The 19,855-nt window shown below is 47.5% G+C and overlaps 8 protein-coding genes and 2 non-coding genes; 5 read left to right on the top strand and 5 right to left on the bottom strand.

Annotated features, from left to right (window-relative positions):
- CNAG_12963 overlaps window positions 1-1,119 on the bottom strand; it is a 1,739-nt gene extending 620 nt beyond the window's left edge. The window contains exons 1-3 of the non-coding RNA XR_001046272.1: window positions 808-1,119; window positions 452-688; window positions 42-387 (exon numbers count right to left, since the gene is read on the bottom strand). This is a non-coding gene — a non-coding RNA (hypothetical RNA). The remainder of the gene's footprint in view (window positions 1-41; window positions 388-451; window positions 689-807) is intronic.
- Window positions 1,120-1,266: 147 nt separating this feature from the next.
- CNAG_01510 (hypothetical protein) lies at window positions 1,267-5,716 on the top strand. XM_012196956.1 has 10 exons: window positions 1,267-1,869; window positions 1,916-3,154; window positions 3,209-3,380; window positions 3,432-3,599; window positions 3,652-4,083; window positions 4,137-4,939; window positions 4,991-5,105; window positions 5,166-5,253; window positions 5,309-5,418; window positions 5,480-5,716. The coding sequence occupies exons 1-10, from the start codon at window positions 1,307-1,309 to the stop codon at window positions 5,600-5,602; spliced, it is 3,813 nt and encodes a 1,270-aa protein (XP_012052346.1). The 5' UTR covers window positions 1,267-1,306; the 3' UTR covers window positions 5,603-5,716.
- On the bottom strand, window positions 5,453-7,318 carry CNAG_01509 (hypothetical protein). XM_012197181.1 has 5 exons: window positions 7,143-7,318; window positions 6,886-7,080; window positions 6,190-6,842; window positions 5,923-6,139; window positions 5,453-5,863 (listed from the first exon to the last, which is right to left on the bottom strand). Exons 1-5 carry the CDS (start codon window positions 7,291-7,293, stop codon window positions 5,718-5,720), a joined length of 1,362 nt encoding a protein of 453 aa, XP_012052571.1. The 5' UTR covers window positions 7,294-7,318; the 3' UTR covers window positions 5,453-5,717.
- A 139-nt stretch (window positions 7,319-7,457) lies between these two features.
- Window positions 7,458-11,305, top strand: CNAG_01508 (hypothetical protein). XM_012197180.1 has 4 exons: window positions 7,458-7,972; window positions 8,022-9,970; window positions 10,034-10,198; window positions 10,259-11,305. Exons 1-4 carry the CDS (start codon window positions 7,554-7,556, stop codon window positions 11,095-11,097), a joined length of 3,372 nt encoding a protein of 1,123 aa, XP_012052570.1. The 5' UTR covers window positions 7,458-7,553; the 3' UTR covers window positions 11,098-11,305.
- On the bottom strand, window positions 11,179-12,516 carry CNAG_01507 (protein CGI121). XM_012197179.1 has 4 exons: window positions 12,277-12,516; window positions 11,813-12,217; window positions 11,536-11,759; window positions 11,179-11,478 (listed from the first exon to the last, which is right to left on the bottom strand). Exons 1-3 carry the CDS (start codon window positions 12,457-12,459, stop codon window positions 11,658-11,660), a joined length of 690 nt encoding a protein of 229 aa, XP_012052569.1. The 5' UTR covers window positions 12,460-12,516; the 3' UTR covers window positions 11,179-11,478; window positions 11,536-11,657.
- A 447-nt stretch (window positions 12,517-12,963) lies between these two features.
- CNAG_01506 (hypothetical protein) lies at window positions 12,964-15,294 on the top strand. Its single transcript, XM_012197178.1, has 10 exons — window positions 12,964-13,134; window positions 13,186-13,299; window positions 13,352-13,367; window positions 13,441-13,493; window positions 13,543-13,606; window positions 13,665-14,048; window positions 14,106-14,154; window positions 14,248-14,341; window positions 14,429-14,809; window positions 14,895-15,294. Exons 1-9 carry the CDS (start codon window positions 13,052-13,054, stop codon window positions 14,523-14,525), a joined length of 954 nt encoding a protein of 317 aa, XP_012052568.1. The 5' UTR covers window positions 12,964-13,051; the 3' UTR covers window positions 14,526-14,809; window positions 14,895-15,294.
- Window positions 15,019-15,891, bottom strand: CNAG_07588 (hypothetical protein; the record flags this gene model as incomplete). Its single annotated transcript, XM_012197529.1, has 2 exons — window positions 15,587-15,891; window positions 15,019-15,245 (listed from the first exon to the last, which is right to left on the bottom strand). The coding sequence occupies exons 1-2, from the start codon at window positions 15,615-15,617 to the stop codon at window positions 15,019-15,021; spliced, it is 258 nt and encodes an 85-aa protein (XP_012052919.1). The 5' UTR covers window positions 15,618-15,891.
- A 256-nt stretch (window positions 15,892-16,147) lies between these two features.
- On the top strand, window positions 16,148-17,326 carry CNAG_08003 (hypothetical protein). The gene is made up of 3 exons (XM_012197551.1): window positions 16,148-16,557; window positions 16,755-16,916; window positions 17,053-17,326. Exons 1-3 carry the CDS (start codon window positions 16,408-16,410, stop codon window positions 17,161-17,163), a joined length of 423 nt encoding a protein of 140 aa, XP_012052941.1. The 5' UTR covers window positions 16,148-16,407; the 3' UTR covers window positions 17,164-17,326.
- Window positions 17,327-17,527: 201 nt separating this feature from the next.
- Window positions 17,528-18,841, top strand: CNAG_01504 (hypothetical protein). XM_012197177.1 has 4 exons: window positions 17,528-17,812; window positions 17,874-18,257; window positions 18,313-18,490; window positions 18,560-18,841. Exons 1-4 carry the CDS (start codon window positions 17,784-17,786, stop codon window positions 18,770-18,772), a joined length of 804 nt encoding a protein of 267 aa, XP_012052567.1. The 5' UTR covers window positions 17,528-17,783; the 3' UTR covers window positions 18,773-18,841.
- Window positions 18,842-19,274: 433 nt separating this feature from the next.
- CNAG_12962 lies at window positions 19,275-19,767 on the bottom strand. The gene is made up of 2 exons (XR_001046271.1): window positions 19,609-19,767; window positions 19,275-19,557 (listed from the first exon to the last, which is right to left on the bottom strand). It is a non-coding gene; the product is annotated as a hypothetical RNA (non-coding RNA).
- Between the last annotated feature and the right edge of the window lie 88 nt (window positions 19,768-19,855).

Here is a 19,855-nt window from a genome sequence, read left to right as displayed (position 1 = left end):
GGGGGGGGGGAAGGAGTTTCCCATTTCCAATAGCCACTTACCTTGACTTTAAACAGTAATTTCCAAGAAGTGGGATACATTGGCAAATGGCGCTATTGGCCGTCAAGCTCAACGCTACGACTTGCCGAGATTGTCATGCCTTGAGCACTAAGCAGTCAGCATCCTCTTTTGTCAGTGAAATATGCCTTATCATATTGGTTATTTAGATTTAGCGGGTTCAAATTAGCGAGCCTATCAAATACTGAAACATAAAAGATATGTCGAGTCTCGTGAAGCGAAACGAGGTAGTGAGTCGGAACCGCAAAAGGAACAGATTGCTATTGAGGATCCGACCAGTGTGCGATCGTGGAGACCAGTTGCAACCTCTTGGTTCGATAGTCGAAGCGGCTGGAAGTAGGGAGTACGCAGATCAGGCAAATATTTTACAGCATCGTCTAAAACAAACACTAACTCTCGAGCTTTTGCTGATTTTCCGACAAAGTCGGGGAAGAGATAGAATTCTGGGGCAAGATTGATCAGGGAATCTGGGATGAACAGTCGTATTTCTAACGAAACTGGAGCTTGATAGCTGTTGGAGGGAAGGGACGGCGGCGCATGATGAATCTGGAGATGAGGAGCCAGGGGCATTCTGTCATGCAACTTGGAATCTAATCCTCACTGAGCCAGGTATACTTCAAATTGAATTCTGCTACGCCAAATGGAGCCAGACAAGGCAAGAGATTGTTAGCATTGCACCAACTGCTCAAGACTAGCGTCCGTAGCCTCTTTAATCACCAGCCACCACGCTTTGAAGCTGACACAACTCACCTGCATCATGGTACCCTAGGCTCTGACGCAGCTGCTTCGTACAATTGCGTAAAATCCAACAGGTCGTTAACTCCATTCAAGAGCATTTGGTGTTCTTCCTAAAAGATGTCTGCGTTGGTCGCAGGCTCCTCAATACCATCAAGCATTGAATTGTGAATTCCTCGTCCGTCTCCTCCAATAAAGGTGCCGGACACATCTTGTCGTACTTGCGCGCCTTGCGCTTCTCTAAGGGGGACGTGCGTCTGCTTTTTTCAACTTCCACTTTACGAGAACAAGACCTATGGACTTGCCTATGGAGACCATTTACGGTGCTGATGCGTTGTCTTATCTGCATCCTCGGTCTCCCACCCACCATCATTATTATGTATTTGAAAAATCGGCGACCGCCACTATGAAGACATGTCCGCCCGGCTCGCCTTAAGCTTCTTGTGAGAGGTCACGTATCTTTTTAGAAATGACGATCGACTCTCGACTTTCACAATCTCCAGTGCTTTTAAAGATGCCCCCAAAGTTAGGGACACCCATGCGGTATCCCTCTGCGCCATCAACGCCAACACCCGCACCACGGCCAGCAACAGTCATAACCCCACCACCACCACCGCCCGTCATCCCGACAAACTTCCTCGAACCCTCCGAACAACGCCTCTTCGTTGCCGCAATCTTCGGTCTCATAGAAATAACCAAACTCTGGGACACCTTCCTTCCAATACTTGTCACTGATCCCGATCCATCATGGTCGAGTTCATTACGGATAAGCAGTGCAGAATCAGTCCTAGCGTGGACATTAGCAGAAGTTGGTATGATGTGGGCGGTCGGTATGTTGAGAATACCCTTGTTATCTCCCAGCTGGAGGCAGCTGGGAATCATTGGAGCGCTGAGCCTGTGCATGAACACAATTTGCTGGTTTCTGGTGGAACCCAGTAGGATGTTGGGTTATGTCAACATTGTTGGGACGGCAGCGTTGGGAGGGAACTGGTACTGGAATTGGTTTTATGCGCTCAGAAGATGGTATGAGCCACCTCATATCGAAGGTGTACATAAGATCCGTCTTCTTCCGTACAGGTAGGTTATCTCTTAAATAGTCGATCGGCAATTGACTCGTATTCAGTACGGCAACTCTCAATCCGCTATCTTTGACATACTGTATACCGCCGGACGCCCCTCAGCCCTTATACATTCCTGTCATCTTCAACAATTCAATTCCCGAACAGGTTTCATATAAAATTCGATCACTTGATACCGGCCATACCGTCGTTGAAAAAGTATACGGGAGCTCAATGAAGCGGTCGCCCACTCGTCCTCCGAGATTACGAATTACGGATGGAGACGACGATGAGGATGGAGAGCTCGAACTAGAGCCGGGGATTGACCCTCTTTCGGCACTTGTGCTCCAATCCGGTGGAAAGATTGTTGGTCATCCCAAGGACATTGACCCCTCTACTCTCCCTTCTGTCAAACCACACGATTCTATGTCGCTCGTCCCGCGCAATCTCGCCCCATCAGAAAACATCCTCTTCCTCACCGTTAGCAAACCTAGCGTCATCACTCTTTCGACTGTCATGGACAAGAAGGGTAATAAATTTCACATCACGCCCAGGCGTGAAGCCGTCATCATTGAGTGCCCCACTGGTGGTAAATTTGTTGAAGAGCACAAGGGCAAAGTAGTCCACAAAGCCGAGAGACCCAAGTCTGCTGAGCTTCGATGTGTGGGAGATGAGGAGATGGTGTACTTTCAAGCTCGAGGTGTTTCTCCTCTCAGGGTTGGATGGGAAAAGAAGAGCAAAGACAAATCTGAGAATGGGTTTATTGAAGGTATCGATGACGAAGTCACGCCTATTGATGACCTTGCGCTCATCGGACGGGATCGCGTATCGAAGACTCACACTGTTCCTCTTCGAGTCACGCACAACGTTCCGGGAACATATACTCTATCACTTACAACCGTTCATGATTCTTTGCACAACACCTACACCCCATCCGGTTACGCTACTCGACAGATCTACAATGTTATCCCTCGACCTTCTATCAAGTTCAACTGTCAGGCCCCATACCAACTCCTCCAAAACCAAACTGTATCCCTCCCTATCGAGGTCCTTGTCAGCAGTCAACAGCTTGAAGAGCCACTTGAGCTCACCTACAGGTATAGTTCCCTCGACGGCAAATCTTCCGAGAAGAAGTTTGCTGTCAAGAACAAGAGGGAACACTTGTCTGTGAGCCAACCTGGAATATACGACTTAATTGGCATTGAAGGTCCTTGTGCGGGTGGAGTGATGGAGCCTAGCAGGTGTGAAGTGCAGACGGTGCCCTTACCTAGTATGGACATGAGCGTCGAGACTTTACACGAATGGTATTTTTTTTTTCGATAATATGTAGGGTTTGAAGCTAACAACGCGCCATCAAGTGCGATGGATGTTGGTGTGACAGCCTCATTCGATTTTACAGGTTCCCCTCCCTTCAAGCTGGATTACACCGAACAGCGAAAGGGTGGACGAGCTAAGTTTCTTAGTCAGACGTTCCAGTCTCACCACGGATCCATCGTTCTTCGTCCTGAGCAGGAAGGTGTCTACACTTATGTGGGTACTTCGTCTTCAGGTGGCTTACGGAAAGCTAATGGGTTGATAAAGACCTTTACGACATTGAGCGATAGAAAGTACAAAAAGGTCGCCGTGGATAAAGAGCCAATTCAGCAGACTGTGCATCCGTTGGCCAATGTTGAGATTGTTGAAAATTTCAGGAGAAGGACCCTCTACTCTTGCTCTGGGGATGTGGTTGACATTGACATTGATGCTAGGGTGAGTTCTCTGTCATCACGAACGTCTGAAAATGACTTATGGCGTGTAACAGGGCATCGCACCTCTCAAACTCACATATCTCGCCTCCTACTCAACCCACTCGTCCAATACCACCCTTCCTCTTTCCCTTGGCCGATCGCGCCTTTCCATCCCCGTCCCATCTGCACTCTCATCCACCTCTGGTGCTTCGGGTAAACTCAACATCGCCCTCTTGGCTATCGAGGATGGTAATGGTTGTGTTCGCAAGTTGACGAACCCCGGTGTTGAGGTGGATATAAAGAGGGAGAAGCCAACGGGTAGGATGGCGAAGACAGGAAAGGCCGTTGTGACTCAGGGAGAGATTGTGAAAGTACCTCTGAGATTGACTGGAGAGGCGCCATGGGATGTGACTTACTCGAATGGTGGAAGAGAGTTTACTCTCAGTATGAGGGATCCGAATAGCGAGTTGAGCTTGAAGGATAAGGGAGTGTATCAGCTTGTCAAGGTACATTGTGGTCTTGCGAATATATAGAGCTGTTGCTGACAGACTTTCGATAGGTCAAGGACTCTCACTGCCCGGGCACTGTCCTGTCTGGAGACTCAGCTTTCGAGGTAGACTTCAAACCACGCCCTGTGGTCAGCCTTCAAGCATCCGGCTTGATTTCTCACGTCGTTACTGGTTCCGCGAATCTGTACCGGCACAGAGGCCTTTGTGCTGGGCAAGAGGATCAAGCTGCCCTCAAGTTTGCAGGTCAAGCGCCGTTCGAGCTCGGGTACCGTCACACATCTGGCGGACGCACTTCCAGGCACATCCTCAAGAGTGCCCAGGAGATTGGTATCCTTCATCTTTCTACTGAACCTGGATCTCATCGATACGACTTTTTGTCTCTTGCCGATGGCAACTATCTCAAGACGGATGTGTCCATCGCTCTGGAGCACGAGGTCTTTGGCCGACCTAGTGCGAGCTTTGTGAAACATACTAGTCGAGCGCTATGTCTCGACTCTACCCTTGAAACGGATGCAAAGATCTTACTCAAGGGTCAGGGCCCCTGGATCCTCAGCCTCTCTGTACGTAAACCCGCTTCCACCTCCATCACCTCGCACACTGTCACCATTACCAATCCCGAATGGACAGTTTCTCTCCCACAAGTCCTGGAGGACATCGGGAGGTATGAAGTGATGATTAGCAAGGTGGAAGATGTGAGTGGCTGTGAGTGGGTATCAGGGGAAACGGATGAATTGAGAAGTATGGTGGAAGTTGTGGAGAGTGCGAGGATCGTACCGGTGGACGAGAAGGAAGATTTGTGTGTGGGTGATAGTTTGGATTTCTTGTTACAGGGTAAAGCGCCCTGGACTATTGAGTGAGTGCTTGTGCTTCTTTTCGATACGTTTTTGCTAATTATTGGGTGTAGATATGCGTGGAAGGGCAAGGATCACAAGGTCACCAGTTCGGCGTCTAGGTTCTCGAGGTTTGCAGAGAAGGCAGGCAAATTTGAAGTCAAATCTGTTGCGCTTAGGGATGACCGGGTGAGTCTTGCATAAAGGTGATCAGACGTTTGATTGGAGGCTGATGTAAGCGATATTCAGTGCAAGCGCCAGGTTGAAGGGATGGTACGAACCGTCCACGCGTTGCCTTCTGCAAAGATTACTTCAGGTGAAAATGACTTGAGAGAAGGTGAGTGTATTTCTTGATACATTTCATCATTCGTTTGAGCTCATTGTGTTATCAGGTGATGAGCCAGCCGTGTTCAATGTGCATTTTACGGGTATCGCACCTTTCTCCTTTACATATACCCGCAGCGAGCAGATTGGCTCAAAGCACAAGGTTGTCGAAACTCAGGTGCGTCGTATTCACTATGTTTGAAATATGTTTAGGCTGATAGCTTTCGTACATTTTGCAGACTATAACGGATATTATGGACAGTAGCTATGCGATTTCCAGCTCATTGCCCGGTGATTATGCTGTCACATCCGTTTCCGACAAGTTCTGTAGATATCCGCCGTTATCGAGGAGCAAGGAGTAAACTGAAGAAGCCAAAGTTCTTCCATTGATGGCGAAACGCAAGTCCATATGCATTGCATTGATATTGTCTTGTAATTGGATACAACAGGAAGATAAAATGGACATTGTAATGTGCTCTATGTTGACGCCGCAATGAGATCCTTGAACATGGTAGTGGAAAGAGAGAGAAGCTGAGGGTATTCGACTTCAATCACTGAGGGTATTTGGAGAGCAATTTCTTTAAATAACTCTTTGACGAGCTCTTCTAATGGTTTGAGCATTGCTTCAATCACTGCTCAGTGTTTTTGACGTCAAAAAGTTCAAGTCGAATATGACACATACCTTCCTCTTCTGTATCTTCAATCCCCTTCCTCTCTTGACATTGCACCCATAATCTACTTAAAATATCCAATACCTGTCCTCTCCATCTAGCTAACCTCCCCGTAGCCCTTATTGTGCGGATGAGATGCAAGAGTGCGGTGAGATTGGATTTATAATGTGGAATGATGGGCGGCGTAGGCGGGTACTGAATTGGATCAAGAAGATGGGAAATGATGCTCTGACATTGCACGTCAGTATGGAAAGAAAAAGGAGAAGAGATCGAATTACCTTGAGCCAGCGTACAATAGCAGGTCCGAGGAGATCGCACATGATTATCAACTCTTCTGCTAGACCGATCGAAACCACTTTACCCTCAATGCCAGATGGTGCATACACCCAGCCTTGGACAAAATGTTTTTCCATGATATTTCCGTATAGTTCAGTTCGTTCTCGACCAGGCGGGTTGGTATACTCAATGAGATGGAGAGTTATGGGTAACACCTTGTACACCGGTGGGTTAGGATGGAGGGAAAGGGTGTGAATGAGGGATTTGAGCAGAAGCGCATCAAGTCCCATGCGGTGCAAGACGGCTGGGTCAAGCTTGAACGTCCAGCTTTCCAGCACAGTCGCTCCAGTTTCTCTCCAGGAGGGTTCGTAATCATCCATCATAACCAATGTAGGAGGAAGGACCAGGCCAAGATTCTTCTCCACCTCGTCTGCGGTCAGTCTGGAGGCACACCAACGGAGGATGTTATGTGAGCCCCAGCCAGCAGCTGATTTGAAGGGTTGGATCTCGTGCATATCCATATTGACATCTTTACCCCCAGTCGTTGTTTTGAGAGGTCTCGAAGCAGAGGAAAGGGAGGGGTGGGGTGCAAAGTACGGGCGAAGAGTGGGAAGGAGATTCAAGGGGAGAGAAGAAGGTAGATGAGGCGAGATGTCTGAAAAGATTAGTGGCGCCTTATCATTATTTCCCAGACTTACCATTTATGCTGTTGCAAACCTCTATGGATGACCAGGAGTCGACACCATGTAGTCTTATGATATTTCCAAGTATTCTGATCTGGTTGTCGGTCGATACTTCTTCCCATCCCCAATCCGTTTCGACTTCTTTGATTTTTGGCACCATCTCCTTGACAATCTGCAGAGATTTAATTTTATACGGCTCCAGCCCAAGTTCTAGAAGATATTCAGCTGCTATTCAGAACAATTAGAATACACAGTTAGAATACACGACTCACCATCCACTTCCTTCATGAAACCCGACACAAGGGTATCAGGCAGCGCAAGATCTTTCGAGAGCTTGACAAGGCTCTGCAGGAGCTCGTCCAAGGAGCTCCAAATGTAGCCTGAGCCTCCAGCGCCCTGGCCTATCTCCTCTACTATCGCCATTTATGGTCCTAGTTAGCGTTTACAAGTATAGATAACTTGATAAAGGAAGTGAAGGCATCAAGATTATTGTTTTGACTTGCAATTTTCCCACGGTCGCTCAGACCGGCCCATCCACGCAACGAGATCTGCCAGGCTATTCTCGCTTTCCACACCAAAACTCTATACTTTTTCCCGTCAAACACATATCATTCGCCCTCAGGGCGTCTATCTACACCTCATTTACGGATAACCCGGAAATATTCCGTTGCAACGATACTGCAATGTCAACTAGACGTTCCTCCGCTGGTCCGGTACACTACCCATCCGCCCCCGGCTTCCCTCTACCTCAGTCCCCATCGTCATCTTTTCGTCCCAACCATGTACCGTCATATTCCATCCCACCACCACCTATTCCTGAGTTTGATAGGCGCATATCTAGTAGGGGCTCGTACACTCCGAGTATTGCTCCGAGCATCGCTGGCACTTCCACAGGGAGTGTGTTAGGACGTGCCAGCGGACCGGGACGAAAGCGCAGACAAAAAGAGGCAAATGGAAAAAGCGCAGATAACAAAGAAGACTGGGCCGATATTGAGCCAGACGAGGTGTTTAGACGGTTGCCGGTGCGCGAGGTGAAACGGGTGGAAGCGAAGATGAGGGGTGAAGCGCTCAATAAACAGTCAGAACTTCGAGCGATGGTTGGGTAAGTTCGTACATGATTTGCTTAAACGGAAGCTAAATTTTTTCGACAGAGCACGATACCGAGACCTCTTGACATCTGCTACACAAATCACCTCCCTTCGATCTTCTTCCCTCCGTCTTTCAGAAAACCTCAAACAAATAGTCCAGTCATGCCAGAACCCGGAACCTGCTGCTGAAAACGATGAAGAGAATGCTTCAATTCAAAGCCAAGGTGAAGAATTCGTTCAAATGCTCCCAGTGGCATCCCACATGAAGCTATTACTTGACGCTCCCGAAGCGCTATACGCCTATCTCTCTCACGGAACCTACCTCAACTCAGCATTCCTGTGGCTTATCGCACGTGTAGTCAAGGAAGGCCTTGCGAACATGCCCGAAGATGCTAGCCGGATGTATCTACCCCTGATGCAAAAACAATGGGAGAACATTACACCCCTTAGGAGCCAGATTTCCCAACGAGCTTCGTCGTCTTTGCGGGTATGGGAAAAGGCAGAGCCTCGAACGACGTGCGAGACACTATTGTCTGTTATCCTTCTCGATAACCTGCCATTATCTGAGGCTCTCACACTTTTTCTTTCTCAACGAGGCAAAGCCCTTCGAGAGATCCTCCACCATCCTTCATTTTCCCAAACACCAAACAAAAGACGCCCCAGAGCAGGCTCTCGTGCCCAACCGCCTCCTGCCATCCGAGAAAGCATCACTCGTACACTTCTGGATGCTTTACGTTGTATGCTTGAGACAGCTTCCACCGCCCATCTTATTTTTGATAAGCGCAAAGGTACAGAGGGCAACGGGAAGGCAAATGAGAATGGTGAGAGCATGCTCGATGAGATGATCCGCCTTGTTCAGAAGGGCGAAGCTATTCCAACTGTCACCACCACTACATCCCATCCTATGCCTCATAGACATAACTCTGGTTCTAGCGCCACTGCCAACACACATCAACGCCGCGCCTCTCGACTCGTCTCCATCTCACTCCCCATGCCCCCAGCTACCTCTACTTCTGCCCTCTCTCGGCCACCAGTATCGACGCCTGAGATTTTATCTCATCTCCCAGCCTCTCAAATCCTCCTTAGACATTTGCCAACCGAGATCACAGGCTTCACGCCCTTTATTACCCCCTCTGCGCCACCACACCTGTCTGAGACGCTAAGGACCTGGCAAGCCGAATGCGTAGGGGTCTTGAAAGCTGCTTTGCCTAGCTGGCTGGAAGATTTGAAGGACGTATCAGACATATGGCATGTGAGAGGATCCTTTATAGACCTCCTGGAGAAGCAAAAGCAGGCGCAGACGTCAACCTGCGCACCGAAGGAGAAGATAGTTCAAGACGAGCTGGAGGAAGAATGGAGTCGCCGGATCAAGGCTATTTGGGATGAGAAGCTTTCGGATGTGGTGAACATGGTCGACCGTTTAGTAAGAGAGGGGGTGGAAAAGGTATACAAAACGGACGACGAGAAACACCCTGAAGGATTATTGTTCACCGACCTTGCTTTACCATTCGAGAACATCTCATTCACTCTATCATCTGCGTCCTCATTATCGGATTCATCTCTATCTACCAGCATAGCCACAAATTTACACAAAACCGATCCATTCGCGGGGTTCCGTGCTACCATCCAGAAACGCATAGCTCGTCGAACACCGGTCTTGGACGAGACCCTTTCCGCCCTCGAAGCAAGTGCGAAGAGCATACAGCGCGATAATGTCGTGCATCCTTCCCCTTCTTCTTCCTCTTCTGCTGGGAAAGGTCTCCCAGAAAACCTTTATAAAGCTTATGGAAAAAAGGTCAAAGGAACGCTGGATGAGTTGGTGAAGAGATTGGATAAGGTGCTTGATAGTGTTGAAGAGATAATTTCGGCGGCTGCATCTGAGGATGGAGAAGGAAATCAAAGGAAAGAGAAGGAAAAGGAGGTGGAAGGAGAGGTGTATGTAGGACGGGTTGCGTTGTATCTTGCGAAGAAGAGCACATTTTTACAAGACCTCTCCGGAATGGATCTTCAAGGTACGTAATTTTTTTCCTCAACTCTTTTTACTCTTTTTCATCATTCTTCGTTTTTACACGCAGACATCACCTCCTACAAGGACGAGAACGTTGTATCAGCTCTACTTCAGGTTCATACCAAATCTACCAAAAAATGGAAGACAGCCGCCATCCGTGAGGCACTCAGGAAGCTTGGCCCATTATTCAGCGAGTATCGAGGTTCGCAGGAGATTAGGGCTAATTGGCAAGGTGCGTTTCCCATCCTATCACTTTTTGACTGTCATTGAACGAAAGGTGTGGTCTCTCTAGGTGCATACCCAACAACTCCCTCTGGGGAGATCATGGTCGCACTTCGATCGCTTTGCGACGCTTCGAAAGCACTTGGCATCCCACCTCCTTCCCTTTCTGCATCCTGTACACCCGTGTCTGGTAAGAGTGAAGAGGCGAAAGGGGAAGGGGATGTGGTGGAGGACTTGGTAAAGAGTTTTGTACAAGAAGTGAGGAAGTTGAAGGGGTGGGAGAGGTTATTGATTTGGGAGGAAGAGGGAGAAAAGAGTGAGCCGATGGAGATGGAGGAGGTGAGGGAAGGAAAGACGGGAGATAAGGGAGAGAAAACGGAGGAGGAGCAAGAAATGAGAGAAGAAAGAGAAGAAAAGGAAGGGAACACACATAAAGGGGAAAAGGAGGAGAAAAAAGACTCACAATCCCGAACCCCCAGACCAGTTACCCAACCTTCCCAAGGTCCCGAATCCCTCCTCCAGTCCGTCCTCGACCTGTCCTTCCTCAACCTCATCGCCAACCAACCCGATCACACTTCCACCCTCGTTTCCAAAATTCCTGTCGAACATGCCGAGTTCAAAGAAAAACTCCAAGTAGTTCTGGAAGAATCTTTGAAGAGAGTGCAACTCCTCATCTATCCCATTGTCGCGCATCTTCCCGTTTCCGTTATCTCCTCTTCCTCAGAACCATTAACAACAAGACCCGGGGCTGGGGTGGGATACCATCGTAATAGCTATGACAAGAATCGTATTCTCTTGCGGTTCGGTCCGCCCGAGAATAAGAAGACTGGGGCAGCAGCAGAGTTTAGAAGTCCGTTGGCGGTTGCTAAGCCCGGCAAGAGAATGGGACTATTGAGTGTCGATGATTAGTAATATTTGCAGTTGGCATGTTCCTCGTACCGATTGTTTTTAACTCTCGGCGTCTTGGTGTTATTTCTTTTTTAACTTCTACATGAATTGCATTGCATATTAGTTTACTGTGTCTGAGTGCCTTGAAACTGAACTTCTCCGTTTGTCTTCTTAATTAGACCGACATTCGAGATTATCACTTAGGACATTGAGCCTACTTTGTCTGATTAACAATGCCTTTGCTTTTTGTTCTCCAAAGTAGTGAGGCACCGCCTTGAAGCGGAACTGCCATGGCTAAGGCTGCTGCGCCGAGGGCGCGCCGGATAGTGAAGTATGATTCAGAAACGGACTGCGCATACGACTGTCGAGGCTGTTGATTGAATACAAAGATCTCTTTCTGGTCTGTTCAGCTAAGATTAGTGAGACAATTAGTCCTGTGATACGCACGAAACGATATACTCTGCTTTAAACTTCTTCGGTGAGCCCATTCCAGATGATTGTATAGCATATCTATTATGATCTACGGGGTATAATATGCAGGATATATATTGCAACGATTGATGTTGTGTAGCACAAATGATCTAAATGACGTTCTTGACGGCAACAGTGCTGACAACTGCTGCCCGTTTCTTTTCGATCATATCTGCCGTCTTGAGAGCATTCAGCTCATTTAGTTTGTATATCTACAATCATTTCATCAATTTCGCCTCCAACGTGACCTAACAGCGAGACTCACCTTATCCACCCTCGCCCAATCAGTCCCCTCACTAACTCCTTCCCACCCAGTCAACTCCCCCTCTACAACGTTCTTCATCGCCTCATACACTTCCTCCACCTTATCTCCTCGCTTCCCGAACTTTACCACAGCCAGGTTGGTAGTACTATCAGATACACCGTGCCGCCGAATAGAGTCAGTAATGTTATTATTCGGCGAGAGAAGGAGGAGCAGCTCAGAATGGAGGTTGTGTGACCGTGTTCTGGGTTGTCGAGATTCGGAGGAAGAGGAAAGGGAAAGAGAAGAAACATCCGGATTGATGATGTCAGAGAGGGGAGGAGGATCGGTAGGAGCAGGATCAGTAGAAGGAAAAGCATAGAGGAGTGTTGAGAGGATAGCAATCAAGAGATGTTCTTTCGAGACCAACTAATACCAACGAGCTGCGTCAGCTTTAAGCAAATCGAAAGGTTAAGGGAAAGACGCACCAAGTTAGCTTCTACAAACCCAAAGTCAACCTCTTCCCTTGCCTTGTCGCCCTCTGGGCCGGTCATTTGGGATGCTTCGATGAGCCGTTTTCTGATCTGAGGCGCGTTGGTGACATTCTTGAAAAGCGCGATGTGGATATTGCTGTACTGTTGTGGAAAGGCGGGATAAGCGTATGTCTCCATTGTGAAGATGGTATCCGAAGCCTTGAGAGTCTTCTGGTGAATAGATGAGTTTCTGAGACTGCTCTCGTCGTCGTTCACTGGTGAAACGGAATAAGCCCCGGCAACCTTCCATAAAATAAAGTTACGTAAATTCATTCTTCTTTAAGACTGTGCCTGGGCCCTTTTGCTCAGCCTGCGCATCAAAAGTCGAAAGGAGCGGATCTTGACTCTTCACACTAAAAGCGATGCTTCTTCCGTGACCACCCTTGATTCCAGCACATAGTGGCGGCTGTGTTCACTTTTTCCAATTCCAGACTGTCCTATTCTCCCTTCAGACTCTAAATTTAGTCCCTTGAGTCCCCCCATCCGCCCCTAAAGCCTCGGAAGAGCCATGCGACAAAGGATGCCTTTGGGGCAGTCTGCAAGTAGACTCCGACAACCGCCAGACCTCAGAACGCAGTTCCAGCCTTGACCCACAACGCCTCAATTTTCAGCCATCAACATTACCAGCTTTCGACCGCTAACGCCTTTGCATTTTGCCCGAACGAACCATCTTTCACTGACCGTTGTCATTCTCTACTCACTTCTTTACTGACCGTAGTCCATCCTTACTATGACCTCCCCCGTGGTCTCGATGGGACCCTTCAAGCACGACATGGCATGGGTCGCCTACCGCTTCACCTCTACTGTCTTGGAGTGAGTCTCGTTCTTCACCAGGCATTAGGGCTTTTGTTGACGGACTATCAGCGATATCTGGCCGAGTGTATTCTTCTTCACAGGTATCGCAACCAGTAAATCTCGATCACCTAAGATGCAATGTATATTCTTAAGTACTAATGTGCCTGTCCAGTGGTGGTCTGTGTGAGCGAGTTCACAAGCGTCAATCTGGGCATTAACTCTGTCATGTTGACAGTACTCGGTACTATCGTGTGAGTTTACCGCCTCATGAGACTCTCAACATTCTCTTTTTTTGGGCAAAGGGCGCATTTTGACCAAGAGTAGGTCCTTAGTGGTCTCGTTCAAGACAAACAATTCGTATTCCTGATGGTGGGATGGTGAGTGCAAAAATAGCCTCGCAATTACCGTATCCTCAATCCGAAACAGTCGTAATAGCTTGGCCAATCTGACAACCATTTGCCGCCAACTTGCCATGCTCATCTGGATCTATGTAAATCGCCTCTTCTGTGCATCCTTTTGCATTTTGTATCTAATTCACTTGGCATTAGGTCCCAAACGCCCTCCCACCTAAAGAGGAAGAACCGAAACCAACCCAGCCGGACTCACAACCTTTACATGATTCACCGCCCACTCCCACCACTACCCCGAAGCGACCCTTTGCGACCGGGCGCCACTTTCCTACTCCCATTTCAGGCCCTGCTCAGAAACCCTCTGCTGAACTTGACCCCTCCCCATCCCGCTCAGATTCTTCCTTTGCCAGTACCATCGAGACCGATTTGGCAGAGTATGATATCGGGGATGGATGGAGAGCCGTGAAGGAGAAAGAGGATGAGAGGATGAAGAAGCAGACAGAAGAGATGAAAGAGAGGCAAAGCCCACAAGCGAAGGTAGAGTTACATGGTTTGATCAAGAAGAAGAGTTATATCGGTTTGGTGCGTTCCTTTATATTGATCCTCCATTGATTACACTTGACAACCTGATCCATTCAGGTGCAAGCATTTGATGTATCTATGAAGCACGCCCTCCGAGGAGAGACAGGTCCATTCTACTCGCCGTCACCCACCACCTCCTAAAATATGGGATTTTTTCCCGCCGTTCAGAATATTCAAAGTCGTATACGACCTGTTTCAGTGAATGGAGAAGCAGGGGCAAGGACAAACGGAAAGGACAAGGGGTGGAAAGCGAAGGAGGATGGGTACGACGATGGAAATTCCTCGGAAATTTTGTAAGTGCTTATACGCTACCCGTCTCTTTCAGTTTGGAAGACCAGTACCAAAGACATAGACGGAGCTTGCGTTGACGACAATTAAAGGGTGTACATCTCCTCCTACCTCGCTGATCTCAACCGTCGAGCCCTCATTTCCCCAACCACATCCACAGCCATCATGACCACTCTCCTCGAACTCTAACGCGCCATCTCTGACCTCGAAAAAATCACGACCACTCCTATCCCATCCGCGAACACATTTCACCTCCACTTCACCGTCTACTTTTACTTTTTTTTCATCCCTATTCAGGTTTACACTTATGTCGGATGGGTAGCAATTCCAGCAACAGCGGTGGCTAGTGTGATTTACCTAAGCTTTTTGGAGATTGGGATGCAGATTGAGATGCCGTTTTATTATGATCAGAGTGATCTTGATTTGGATAGTTTGTGTTGAGGATCTCACATCAGATTGCTCAACTTACTGCTGTAAGTCTCAACCCCTCCTTCCCTCCGCTATATTTGATTCGATCGAAAAAGAAAAGTTCTGGCAGATTAATGATTCGCAACGCAGATACTATCCTCCCACGTCATCCTCTCCACCTTAACCCACCGTTCCTTCCTACCCTAAGTACTTCAGCGCCCGAACTCCTTGGGGGTGGATGAACGTTCACACCGTCCTACCTCCAAGGGATTTGCTAATGCTTTCTCAACTTATGATGGCCCCCTTCCTTCCCTGTCATCCTCTGCCTCGGCCAAAGAGAAGGAGGGAGAAAAGATAGAGATCCCGAGAGCAATGATGAAATCAATGCGGGGTATCGAACTCGTATACTCAACGCGAACTGGAGGAATGTGACGACTGATGCTAAGAGTATGATTGGGAAACCGAGAGACCAGTTGGAGAACCGGATGGGTTTGCAGGTTGCTGTACTCAAGCTTTAGCGGTTGGCTAGTCTTTCGATGATGAAGCATCTTTCAGCTTTGAACTCCTACGCAGACAGCGTGCTGATATCGGCACATGAGTGCTTGATGGGCGGGCGGCACGATGTTCTTTTATCGATGTTTTATCATTTTTATCTTCTATTGAGTTTTAGATGTTGCGTCTAGCTAGGGCATTCCTTTTGATACGATCCATTGTACTTTTCATTGTGGCGAGACGGTCCAATAGCAGTACAACAAAGTGCTCGCCGTCGTTTTATCATCTCGCCTGCTTTGCGTGCCAAGTAGAGCTGCCGTGGTGAAACAGGTGTTGGCTGCAAGACTCACAGTCCTCGGGAAGCTTTGGGGCCATCATCATTCTAACTACATTGGGCACTATGCTTGAAAAACGTATACGACCTTGTTGTGAAGCTTGGTCTAGGCCGACCCCGCCGATCGCCGCCAAAACCTTTTAACAGTTATTTAAAGATTTTTTGTGACCAAATTGTCTCGATAAGAATTATTAGCAGTTGAACGAAAAGGTATGCGTGTGTGGGAAGGAACGTGAATCGAAGGTGCCTTGTATGGTAAAACGGACAGAAGGGACGCAGTGAGATTGTTGAGACGGGGTTAGATGATGATGCGAGCGTAGGGAGGGAAAGGTTTAAATATAAATTTAGTTACATTATTAGGGTGGAATGGATGGATAGCAGCGAGGAGAAACGAACGAACAGCGAGCCATTGCATGACGGACGATAATGATCCGCCGGCGAGAATTTCGGCCATAAAACCCTTATAGAGAGTAAAATGATCATAAACCCCTGAATTTGGTATATTTCGGGATCTCGATGCCGGTTTGGAGAATTTATAGCTGAAATTTTTGACCTCCACCATCCACCACCACCATTTGCGTTTTGTTTGATTTAAGAAAAAAAATACAAGGACAACAACAAAGTCCTCCTATTTACTTACCTTATCAGTTTATCCTCAAATCACGACTACATTACGGAGCAGACAGGTAACAACCGCGCCGGAGAACAGACCACCTTTAGAATCTCAGACTCGAACTCTTCTCCGATTTCCCGACTATAAGCCACCTCGCGTTAGAAATCGACTCTATTATACTCTATCCCCTTCTCACCATTAGGTTAAAACCAAAGACAAGTCAAATGAGCTCTTCACTTTCACAATCCCCTGATCCCGCATCTCCCGTCTCTCTTCCATCACAGCCTCGGACACAGCCAGCACAAAAAATCAAGGGTCGGAAAGGTAAAGCTGGAGGAACGGGAAAGAAAGGGAAGGTATTTGTCGAAGACAAGGTATGTCTTTTGTTTCCTTGATCGTTCCGGTCGCTTTTTAGAAAGTGCCTGTAGTAATGTGCTTTCAAGCTAACATCTTGCTTTTTCCTTGACATCTTTCCCTTCACCTACTCCCACTCGTTAATCCTAATAACTTGCCTCACACATCTTCGCCTTCTTGCACTTTCTCAAACCCTTGATTTGATTTGACATGACAGAAAGACCTGCTTTCATTAATATCCTCCATAACGTCGAATAAAGACTCTGTACGGGCGGAAAAAGTTGCTAAGGCGAAAGTGCACATCGAAAAGGGAGATGGGAAGACGGAGAAGAAGAATGATGGAAGTTTGAGGAAACGGCAAGAAAAACAAAAGGCTTTAGTAAGTCCACATTCTCCCTTATAGATCTTCTCTCAGGCTTTTCACCTCTGGCCATCTGTCTTTCATGGGCATGATATTTTGAATCCTGTATGAGGTATAAAAGCTGATATGAATGACTGCCTTTTCGTGGATGCAGGAAGCCGCAAAAACAAAGTTGGTAGAAAAGCAACGAGAGAAGAGGAGGAGAAAACAGGGCAAGGAAGTTGTTGAGGAAAAGCCTACGAAAAAGAGGGTAGGATTCGCGTAGTAATTCTGTATCGATGGGCAGTTTCAACGAACAGCGAGTTTGGAAGAACGGCTGCGATACAGTGGAGTGATAAGAGGCAAGAGGAAGACAGGATAGAAATGAGGGTGGTTGGAGTGTAAGATGTAAAGACTTGTAACTAGACAAATATGTATCTCACTCATTTGCTGTCAGTGCATATGGGAGCTCAGTAGCTTTTGATAATTTCTGGAGTCCAGAAATTCGGGCCATCACCATATGCCACCATATCCGGTGCCACGAAAACAGTCATCTACAGTCGATTTTGAGGAAAGGCAACCCAACGAAGAAGCATCTGCTTTTTCAGTGACCGCTGCGTTTTCATTAGATGATCCATTTTTTCGCCGCCGGGCAGTGGTCACTCCTACTTTCGCCTTCTTCAGTTAGTTCCCCACCATTCTTAGAGTCGGTCGGAGATTATAGCCAACTCCGCTTTGCAATAATAGCGCCTGTCCCTGGCGCGTGGCTGGCAATCATCAAATGACGATCACGCAAATCGCCTATCACTCGAATTCACGCAGACAAGTTATAACATACCCAACTTCAGCCATAAATAACGAAGTCACTCCTATATCCTTTTGAAATAGCAGCGGCCAGAGGCCACAATGCGGGTACAAGGATGGGATCCGTTACTGTAAGTATTTTCACGTCGTTCACGTCGCCCTCGACTCACACTTAGGTCTTTTTTTTTGTAGAATCATCTGCCAGATAATATCCCTCCAAACCATCCATTATCTTACCCTCTCGACTCTCCTCCCTCCGTTTCTTACCACACTCACTTCTCCCGATATCCTAATTTACTCTGGCGGGCCATCGACTGTATCACATGTGATGGATTGGAGAGAAATGGCTGCTCGGCCGACAGTGAATAAGGGGACTTTTCCTGGCGTTGAAGGATGGAGAAAATTGAGAGGCGCATGGGCAGGAGGCAAGTGGATTGGTAAAGTGAAGCAGAAAGGAGAATCGGAAGCGAAGGGAGTGAAGGAGGAAGAAGAAAAGGAGGAGATGTGGGATTATGGGGTGGATAAGAAAAGAGGGTGGGTTATCGCTGGGACGTGGATGCTGGCATTTGCCATCGAGTAAGATCCTCCTTATATTTTTATCTTCATCAGCAATGTCTGACTATGAGCACAGTATTTTGCCATTGTACTATATCATCCGTCGACCGACACATATCCTTGACTTTGCTCTTACTCTCATTTTCAACCACTTTATTTTGACGACCTATTATTCCGCTTCCTTCCCTACATCAATATTTTACTGGCTGGTTCAGGCATGTGGGGCGGTCCTCATGGTTGTTTCTGCCGAAGCTGTAAGCTTCCTTCCTATTTTTTTAATTTATTTTTTTTAAATGAAAAGCTGACAGACCACCCTGACTTAGCTGTGCGTAAGAAGAGAGATGAAATCTGCTCTCGAAATCGGGTGGTCCCCAGATGCAGAAGCAGGATTACCTCTTTTCGAGGAACAGCCTGACGTTACTGGTGATATAAGCAGTGGTCCTCAGACTGGGCCCAATACAAATAGCGTCAAGCAACCCGAGCCTGCCGAACCGGCAGAGGAGATTGAGCTACATGAGCTGCAGGAGAGACGATAGGAACATTGCTATGTTCTGTTAATCTTAATCATGATTATGACATGCATTTTTGTATAATAATAGTGACAACAAAGAATGGGGTAATCGTGTGACATGGTGGAGTACCAGTAATAACTGATAAACCTCCTACCCTCGTTCCTCTATACTCTTACACTACATAACATGGTTCACGGTCTACCGCCACCAATCGACGCGAGCCAGGGAAAGAAGTTGCCCTTTAACTTCGCGCAACGCCAGGCAGCGTCTCAGTTCTCTCCAAAAGAGGGCAGCTGATGTCACAAGGATCGCTCCCTTATTCACTGGTGGGGCGTTCAAACCCGTGACTATTTCTAGTGGGACGTGGGATCTTCTAATTATGATATGGCTTACACTCATTCAATGCCGGTGGTACCACCGCATCATTTGTGACTGGGGCAACGGCGATGAAGGTAAGGAAGTGCGAAGTTGCTCAGAAATGAGGTGCCCACCCAGATGGAATACTTGTTGCATATGCATCATGTATCTTCGCTTCAGTAAATAACTGTTGTTGACAGTAATGTAATGGGTGGGTAACAGTGCGGAATGAAAGATAGACGCAATACCACCAATTTGTCTGTCGGGTAATAGTTCTACTCCTAAGTTGCCCTAGAGCTGGAGGAAGAGGTCCGGAGTAGATGATAGGTAGTTGTGTAAGCAGAGCGGAAGCCTTAACTGAAGGAAATTGGGAGTTAAGAGAGAATAGATGGCATTTTGTTGTTGGTAACAAAGCCTATCTATTCAGTCTTATATATATACCTTTTGCACCCCTTCCCTTCCGTTTAGCGGACTCGCACTTCGAACAAGACGAATCTACGCACATGTCTACGTCAGTTCGCCATCCTCGTCTCCTGATCTATCCTCCGTGGTCCGTCCATCCCGTATCCTTATCACAATTTGGCCACAGAAGCATTTTCGGAAGAATATATCGACTCCAATTATGTAGCCCTGGAGCCATAAGAAGGAAGTGGACATTAAAATTGATAGAGAACAGGACATTTGATGATAATAGCCGCACAAATAATATTTTTCGCCGTTGTTTTGGTTTCAATTTCGTTTCACTACCAT

This window comes from Cryptococcus neoformans, chromosome 11 (assembly GCF_000149245.1).
Source record: "Cryptococcus neoformans var. grubii H99 chromosome 11, complete sequence".
Lineage (NCBI taxonomy): Eukaryota > Fungi > Basidiomycota > Tremellomycetes > Tremellales > Cryptococcaceae > Cryptococcus > Cryptococcus neoformans.
This window is presented reverse-complemented; position numbering and strand designations above follow the sequence as displayed.